The 9,288-nt window shown below is 42.9% G+C and overlaps 1 protein-coding gene across 3 annotated transcripts; it reads right to left on the bottom strand.

Annotated features, from left to right (window-relative positions):
• On the bottom strand, positions 1–6,007 carry LOC143500354 (splicing factor 45-like). 3 transcript variants are annotated; one of them, XM_076994468.1, is made up of 13 exons: positions 5,851–6,007; positions 5,264–5,389; positions 4,989–5,105; positions 4,492–4,658; positions 4,275–4,384; positions 4,022–4,072; positions 3,564–3,690; positions 3,033–3,190; positions 2,775–2,831; positions 2,012–2,088; positions 1,822–1,920; positions 1,453–1,525; positions 1–373 (listed from the first exon to the last, which is right to left on the bottom strand). In XM_076994468.1, exons 2-13 carry the CDS (start codon positions 5,384–5,386, stop codon positions 270–272), a joined length of 1,263 nt encoding a protein of 420 aa, XP_076850583.1. In that variant the 5' UTR covers positions 5,387–5,389; positions 5,851–6,007; the 3' UTR covers positions 1–269. The 3 variants fall into 3 exon arrangements, with proteins under 3 accessions (XP_076850583.1, XP_076850584.1, XP_076850582.1); XM_076994469.1 differs by having other exon boundaries at positions 3,039–3,190; positions 5,835–5,991; XM_076994467.1 differs by having other exon boundaries at positions 5,835–5,988.
• Positions 6,008–9,288: the final 3,281 nt, after the last annotated feature.

The raw sequence follows: 9,288 nt of genomic DNA, 5'->3' as shown, positions 1-9,288 counted from the left end.
GACTTCCAAAATACATCGTTTATTTGCAGGATCAGAGACCACACTACCCAACAAGGAACTAGAAGACGTTCAGCACAGTGGATGTTCTACTGATGATACAGTAAATGAAGAAAAAAAGATCATGAGTTTGCGAATCAAATTAAATATTCCTCAAAATCAAAAAAGGGCTAAGAAAACAATACCAGGGAGGGAGTATAAAAACTATTCACGTTATGTACAGAACACAGGTGCTTCTTCCCAGAGATGGTGGTGATGCAGGTTCCCATGACTCACACCACCTCCCCCAGGTCTAGCACACGAAATTTGTCCAAGTTGTAGAAGCAGGCCTTTACCACACGACCTCCAAAATACCTTCCATTCAGGTCTACCACAGCTGAGGAAGAACATACACAAACCCAGGTACATGTTATCAGGTACACACACACACACACACACACAAGACACACACAGTTAACTCTAAACAGAATCACATTTGGTTTTATAATATAATAATAATAATAATTGTATACCAACAATGCAAAAATAAACACAATAATAATAAAATAAACACAATAACCATAAAACAAATGATTGTTTTTTGTTGGAAAGAGAGTATATGTAGGCTAAAACATGTAAACAACAATAAACCTTTGAAATAATCTGTCTAGATTTCCATGTGATTAAAATCCACAAAAAAAAATCCCCAACACTACAATATAAAAAATGTTTTTGGTGATTTTTGGAAACCCTGAACAGGAAACTCCAGCACTTTGCTGGTAAGCAGTGCGTTCCTGGTTCCTGTAAAGTGGAAAGTAACTAAAGGAAGTATATTATCTACAGCCTACAAATCACAGGTTTCATTATGTAAACTCTTCTATCAGATGAGCATTACTCCCCCCACCCCAAAGTATAGTTAGTTGCAACAAATAAAACACTCCCTACACTCATGTATGCGTGTAAGAGTAACACAGGTGAAATGACACCACTTCTCAGAGCACCGTCCCCACCGATGACCTCTCGTTCTTAGAAGAGAGCTAGGAGTGGTTGGTGTTTGTGGATATTGTTCCTGTACGCTCAGGAGCAGGTACTGTCAAGTGGACTGGTCTACAAATAGGGCTCTTGTTTTGCTTTGTGGAATATCAGAGTGCAGCTACTTTCTGCACCAAACCACAAACTGTTCAAGACAAAAGACTTGTGGAAAACAGGTCCAGATAAATGGTGTCAGTGATGAACTGAACCAGTTTGGTTTGAGAATTGTCTGGAGGTCCTGATGTAACTGCAAGTGACGTAACACCTGGGGGACTAAACTCACTCACGTGCCTCACTGATCATGAGAGTGAGAGAGCGAGACAGACAGAGAAACTGAAACAGAGAGAGAGAGAGAGAGAGAGAGAGAGAGACAGAGAGACAGAGAGAAATAGACACCTGAATTACATTCCATTAGGTATACACGTTATCGGGGGTGGGGCTCACCTTTAATGGCCGACTCAACCCGCTCAAATTCCAAAAATATTCTCACTGCTTCGTCATCTGGCACATCTGAGATCTGAAATCCCGCACACAGACAAACGTGATGTTACACGTCAAATTATCCCAATAAATCATTCCATTCACACAATACATATATAAAGGTACAGAGAAGTTGTAGTTCTAGTCTACGAAGCAGACATATGTACTAGTCATTAGTAAAAACCAAAGGAACCCAGTCATTTGTATACCTTGTTGCTGACAAGGCTGAACCTCTACGCTCATTCACCGTGCTTATTAATAGTGGAGAGATTCAATAATGGGAGGGAAAAACTGAACATCCTCATTTTCACAGAACCAAGACACGTCCCTCACCTCAAAGATAACACACTTGATGACTTTGCCATATTTCTCACATTCTTCTTTAGTCTCAGCCTCCAGGTCTTCATCCACCTCTCCTCTTCCCACCATATTCTGTGGACACACACACATACACGCACTCACATTTTGAGGCACGTCATATTTTCCAGCCGCCACCATCTTGCCCCAACCTCGCTCCCCTTACCCGCAGTAGTACCACTTTCGTGGGGCATTTGAGGATCTCAGTAAGTGGGTTGACCTCATTTTTCTTTGACGCGTCCCCTAAAAGGAAGATTACAGCAGACTTCACACAGCAGCCTCACACAAAAGCACAATCAAGGCCCATCCTGCTGTATGGCTGGGTAGAAGAGCCTCATAACGAAAAGCAGTTGCTTATAATCTCAGCATTTCTCTGATTTGTGTTACTGTGCAAAACTGTAGAGAAAGACAGCCCAAGTTCTGTGTCTAGTGAATCAGTTTCACACTTAATCTAAGTATAGGTTCAAGAACATCAGCAGGATAAACGGAGCCACACAGTGGTGATTGGATCACATCTACAGTCCCTTAAGAGTGCTTTTCACATACATGAGTTGTGTTTGTGTGTGCGAGCGTGCAATGTGAGAACTGCTGTATGGCCGGCTTTGACACAGCATCAATCACTTGACTGCAATGCAATGACTCACCAAAAAAGTTGTCACAAGCCCAGTCAAGACATTAAGTCATATCTTTTGCATACATAATACTTGTGACTTTTTTATAGTACTGCCATCACAACCACTCTTTGACCCTGAACTTACAGACATCTGGAAGTTGACATTCTCACAGTACAAGTATATATTAAAATGGTTTATGGTGCCAATGTACCAAATACGGTGTGTGTCTTATATAATGCAACTTGAAAATAAAAGGTTAAATGAACCAGTACTGTATACAGATGAAGAAAACAGGACAATGGTGTGTGGCCAGACCTGATACTGCTGCATTAAAGCCAGGTGCCTCCGCCGGATTCTGATTGGATCCTGCATCTGAAAAACACACGCACACACAAAATTGAACATGCAGTTACAAAAGGACCTGCCTAGAAACAAAAAGTACAAATAATTTAATATACAATCATGATTTCTTGTGAATAGAATATTGGAATTAAAACAAAATCTGAACAAATGAGTTGAGGTGGTGTAACTGCATGTATACAGTGTGTGCTATGGGAATTACTGAGCATGTACAATCACTCTTTTCAGTCGAGTCTCCAATGATGATCTTGCCGCCACGTTTGCTGGTCTTCTCCACCGACAGAGCCGTGCTCAATCCCTGCTCATGCTTCCCAAGACCCTGGCCTTCCCGGAAGCCATACTTCTGCATGATCTTATGAGCCACAGTGCCCCTACGTGCACACACACACACACACACACACACACACGCACACAAACACGCACGCGCACACAAACACGCACGCGCACACAAACACGCACGCGCACACACACACACACACGTTTTTTTTCCCCCTCAGGTGACATCACACAATGTTAACTATTAACAATCGCAGCAGTGTGTCATTTTGTTGACCGTAGCCCAATAATGAAACCCGAGTGCAGGGTGTGATCCAGGGTGACACACAGTCTGTTGTATATCCCACTTACAAAAAAACCAAGTCTTGTGTCCTGCATGAAAAAAGGCTGATATTCTGATTGAAAGAGAATGCATGAAAACTGAATGGTTGTGCGTGTGTGTGTTGAGATGGGGGGGGGGGGGCATACCCCATGTTGGCCAGGAAGGAGCTGGTGGTACCCGGGGGAGAGCGTGGTCTCTCTGCATCGTCATAGACAGGGGGCGGAATCGCTGCTTTGGACCGCTGACGACCCTCCTCGTCGTACGTGAATGATGCTGCCATGGCAAAGACATGCATACTGTTACCATAAATGTCCAACATTTAAAGAAATCAGCTAGATATAAGAAAACTATAGTCTTATGGGCACAACCATACAAACAAAGTGTATTCTCCCAGCTGTCTGAAGCAAATTCTATTATAGAGCAACAGCCCAGCCTAGTGGAGAGAGGTGTGAACTACATTATATACCAGTTCACCCAACATGCTCTCTTATAGCTCTGCCATATGAGCTTAGCCCACAGTACTTTTTAAATGGATTAAAAACACCACCTACATATATAAAATCACTAAGGGTAAAAGACAAAGGAAGCTGCAGGCTTTACTTACAGTCCCGTTCCACTAGAGACGTCGGAGGGGCAATAGCAGCTCCACCCATAGCTACGGGATAAAAAGAACTTCGGTCAGTCAGAACAACACATACACAACAAGATTAAAACATCTTTGGGTAGTGCGTTATGGGGCCGAAAGAAAAAGAGCAAAGCACAAATGTACAAGATATCAGAAGATAACTTTGTCTGAATTTAAACGGTTCATTTGTAAGAAAAGGAGAGAAAGGGCAAACACGGTTCCAGACACCCACTTCTCTTCTTTTTCTCTTTCTCGTACTCCTCATCCTCATCGGAATCCCCCTCTGTAGGGAACCGCGAGAAACCGCTGGGGGCTCCTCCTTCATGTCGCTCCTTTCGCTTCCTGGAGAAGCCGAGCACACGGGACATCTCAGCCTGTGATGTGCCACAGGTGGGCGGGGGGGTTACTGCTATGGGCGTGTGTGTGTGTGTGTGTGTGTGTGCGCGTACTTCTCCCTCTCCTCGATCTCCTTCTGCCGCTCCTGCTCTCTCTGCCTCTGTCGCTCCTCTCGGTGTCTTTTCACCACTTTCTCATAGTCGTTGGGGAAAAGGGGATCGTATTCATCCGCCAGAGGGATCAGAACATCACCTGCAGAAAAGCCACCTGGTGCAGAATCCTGTCTCATGTGTGCATACACACACACACACACACACACACACACACACACACACACACACACACACACACACACGTTCACATGCTGTTACCCAGACTCGTATAGACAAATCTTGGTCTTTACTTCTTCAATGCCCTTTTAACTGTAATTTAGTGTAAATTGTTTTATTACAACACAAGCATTCCCAATCTCATCATTACTAGATTACACCAAATGCCAGTTTTTATTAAATCAAAACAAGTATGCAAGGCAAAATAGCATCAGAGCGCCATTCTGCTAAACACACATGCGTCTCTCACCCAAGCACATACACACACACACACAGCTCACCTTCAACCCTGCTGCTATGTGTGGAGGAGTATCTGAGATCTGCCTGTCCTCTCCAGCATTCCCTCTTTTCAGATCGATGACCGGAGCCAGAACAGTTGACTGCCTCATTCTCTGTGTCTGCAAAAAAAAAAACAAATCTCATTCAGGCATTCATTTAGAGCTGCCTTACATGTCTGCTGATGAATGGAGAGATCACCGGGGCAGACTGTATGTACTGATCCGTGGATCTACCTCCTACATGGGCTTTCTGAACCAGGGGGAGACAGAACCCATACCTTCGCCTGTGTCAAGGCAGCTTTCTTCACTTTCAGCTGAGACTGAAGCAGTTTGAAGTTCTTCGACCATCCTTCGGTTTTTGCGTCGCTGGTAGCGACTCCCAAATCGTCGTAAAGAGACATTAGCTGATGCGACGACATGTAAATAAAACAAGTAGCCAGTTGTTTCATTGTGAAGGACGTACTGGGAACATCACACTGACGTTTCCTAGTCATTCCCCCAGACTAAACACATATTCCACACCACAAACATGCACCCTACAACCTGTACTATACATCTTTACTACCCTTAAAGACTAGCCTGCGAAACAAAGACACATAAAAGCACTCGGCCAATATAATAATTAATATCTACATTATATACTCCATACAAATGTACCAAGTCCAACATAGTCAAATGTGTATTGAAAGTGAATATAGCCAAAAATGTAGCTAACGTTGATTAGCTAGTTATTTATGAATAAACTCGCCACACTATCGACGGGTTTGCACTAGTGGTAGCAGCAGTTACATTTACGTTAAAATAATGTTAACCAGCGACGTCGCCGTTTGTTTGAACAACAATACTAACCACAACTCGAACTCACTATTCCGCAAATTTAGCACAACATGCTAATTCACCGCAGTCTCGTTGAATGACGCGATCAGAAATGGCCAATGGACGTAATCAGTCATGGCCGACGGCTGCAGTAGGACCCGTTCTGGCGCTCACGCGGAGATGCATCCAATTGCACAGCCGGAGAGCCAACTGCAGTTCTAGACCTGCAGTTTTAGACCTGCAGTTCTAGACGTGCTGTAGTTTTAGACATGCGCCACCTAGCGGCTCGGAATGTAGCTAACGACAGCCAACTGCAGTTCTAGACCAGCAGTTCCAATGCATGCCGTAGGCTCAGGGGCTTGTATATTGTAATAATCCATTGTATAAAGAGTTTATTTGTTAAATATGCCCATTGATTCTCAATTGTTTTAGCCAAATCTCTAACATTTGACAAGTTTTAAACGATAATGTACACCACATTTTGTATTTAAATAGAAGTAGTACGCCTCATTTTCCCTGTTCTTTTAGGGAGTTTGGATTAATTTTGTCATTTACACACACAGCTTGTCTCCTGAACATATTTTATTTTTAATTAAACTACTGGATTACTGGCATAGGCTATTTTATATTAAATCAGCAAAAATTGCATAATATCCGGATGCTTTCAGTGAGTAAGCATACGTTTCCAGAATGTTAGGAGTGATTTATTTTACTTGTATACCTTCATTGGCATGCAACTAGCAAATATTATGTGATACTTGGGGTTTTTCGCTCACACGCCACACATCCGATTTCTCACGCCGAAAAAAAATCTAGTTTATTTACCTCTCTCTCTCTCTATATATATATATATATATATATGATTCAATGAGTTACCAGTTCGCTCTGGCGCAAACACTGGCGATCGATCGATCGATCGCTATATAATACTTAATTTTTGTCCATTTTACGTTCGCCACCCCCCCCCCCCCCCCCGCAACAACTTACGTTCGCAGGACTAGCATTTCTCTCAAAGTCGAAGTAGCTATAAAGTAGCCATAAAGGTAGCCAGAGACACACTAACGCTAGCCAGATTCATCCTTCATGACATAAACATTGCGATAACACAAAAATGACCTTCAGACCGATCATATTTACATTTACATTTATGGCATTTAGCAGACTAAATATATGTCTATCATATATTAATATGCTCAATTGTATCAATATTCAGAACATAGTCTGGGTTCTTATGGGTTAATAATGATGGGGAAATGCTACTTTAGCTTGCTTACTACTTTTAGTATTAATAGTAGCGTAGTACGTGCTAATTTCCTTCCTTTAAGTTGTTTCAAATTTAATCAAAGCTACTAAATAGCCATAAAGGTAGCCAGAACTAATGAACTAAGACACACTAACGCTAGCCAGATTCATCACATAAACATTCATGACATAAACATTACGATAACCCAAAAATGACCTTCAGACATTATCATATATCTATCATATATTATTGCTGCTTATAAATATCATTCTTCCATCTGCTCCCGCGACATACTAAAACACTATCTGGATATTACGTTACATACATCTAAAACTACGGCACGTCTAGAACTGCAGGTCTAGAACTGCAGGTCTAAAACTGCGGTTGGCTCTCCGGGTGTGCAATTGGATGATGTAGCTCACGCGGGGCGCTGATTGGTCGGTGAGCTGACGCCGGTGTAGAAATGCTAGCGTGTTCCAGAATGTTCCTGTTGTAGTACAAATGGTGCCAAATGTGTGGATTAAATCAGGGGTGTCAAACTCATTTACACCGCGGGCCACGCCAGCATAATCGTTGCCCACGGATTGTAACTAAATGTAACTACTCCTAATGTTAAATAACTCTATTCGCTTCCCCATCTTTCTTGAGACACCCTTCCATCTGAATCGATTTTTCTGTTCCTGGACAATTTGGGATCATTTTTTGAATTTTTTATTATACTTATTGGGAAAATCACATCGATATGGAAACGCTGCAGTATCAAGATGCCGGCATTTCGCGGTTAACATAATTGTGGGAAATGTAGTTTTTGGTCACTGGACGTGTTTTACTTTTTTTTCCCTTTTTTTTTTGGACAATTAGACTTTTTAAGCTCTCGCGGGCCACATAAAATCATGCGGCATACCTCGAGTTTGACACCTGTGGTTTAAGGCGTTTAGCTCACTCGCATTCATTTTGAACGCCGGCGCCCTCTGTCGTTCCACTGTTATATTTGATATAACTGGAGGAATATGTATTGGCTCCTCATATACCGGCTCTACTCCAGTCTTTATTATAGTATAGTAACACTATATATTTATGCTATATACTTTGGTATAGTATAGACGGTATTGTAGGTCCTAGATATATTCGATCCCAAGTAATTTTGAACCTACAGGACACAGTGCTAGAATATCCTCTGACAAACGTACCTACAAACTGTATATGCAGCACCCAGGAAAGTTAATCCAGCCCACATTGGGTGTGACAGATAAACTGTACAGATTGTTGGCTCTATGCTAGGGTTGCCACCCGTCCTGTAAAATACAGAATCGTCCTTATTTGTCAATTGAACGTTGCATTCTGTATTGAACCAATACGGGATGCGATTTGGTCAATATTTCCATAAATGTCTAATAGGCCTATACATGTAGTTTGATTCTCTCCAATAATTAAAAAAACTGTCATACAAAGCCGCCCCTCCCAAAAGGGGCATGTATACACATGCAAAACACACACACTCGAGTGCCTTCAACAGCATCCAGCCCCTTGTGTTTCAGGACAAACTGAATGGGATGTGAGTGGATCCCTGCGTAGTCACCAGGATCTCCAGCTACCTCAGAGACAGGCCGCAGTATGTTAGGCTGAAGGACGTGATATCAGACACTGTGATCAGCAGCACTGGAACACCCCAAGGCACGGTGCTGGTCTCTCTTCTCGTCACCGTGCACATTGCGGATTTCTGCTACAACTCGGAGCTGTGTCACATTCAGAGGTTTGCCGATGATACAGCTATCATGGGGTGTAGAAAGGACGACAGAGGAGGAGTATAGGAGCCTGGTGAGGGATTTTAGTGCTGTTTAGTGCCACAGGAACCATCTGCAGCTGAACACCTCAAAGAGGTTGAGAAGTTGGTCATGGATTTTGAGAGGGCCAGATCAAGGTCACTGGCTGGACAGCAAGCTGGACTGAACTTGTAATCTTGACCTCAAGCAAGGACCAGAGCAAGCTGTACTTCCTGTGGAGGTCCTTTATCATCTGCAGGAAACCCCTGTTGTCTGTTGTCACCAGTGTCCTGTTCTACACCGTGGTGTGCTGGGGGGCAGCATATCCAAGCAGGACACATCCAGGGTAAACAAACAAATGTGGCTGGTTCCATGGTTGGCCTGAAGCTGGGCTCTCTATTGACAGTGGCAGAGAAGAGGACAATGGACAAACTACTGGATATTACTGCTGGATTACTGGACACCGTCATCAGCAACCAGA

This window comes from Brachyhypopomus gauderio, unplaced genomic scaffold (genome assembly GCF_052324685.1).
Source record: "Brachyhypopomus gauderio isolate BG-103 unplaced genomic scaffold, BGAUD_0.2 sc142, whole genome shotgun sequence".
Classification (NCBI taxonomy): Eukaryota; Metazoa; Chordata; class Actinopteri; order Gymnotiformes; family Hypopomidae; genus Brachyhypopomus; species Brachyhypopomus gauderio.
The sequence above is the reverse complement of the archived record's forward strand: the minus strand, read 5'-3'. Positions and strand labels throughout refer to the sequence as shown.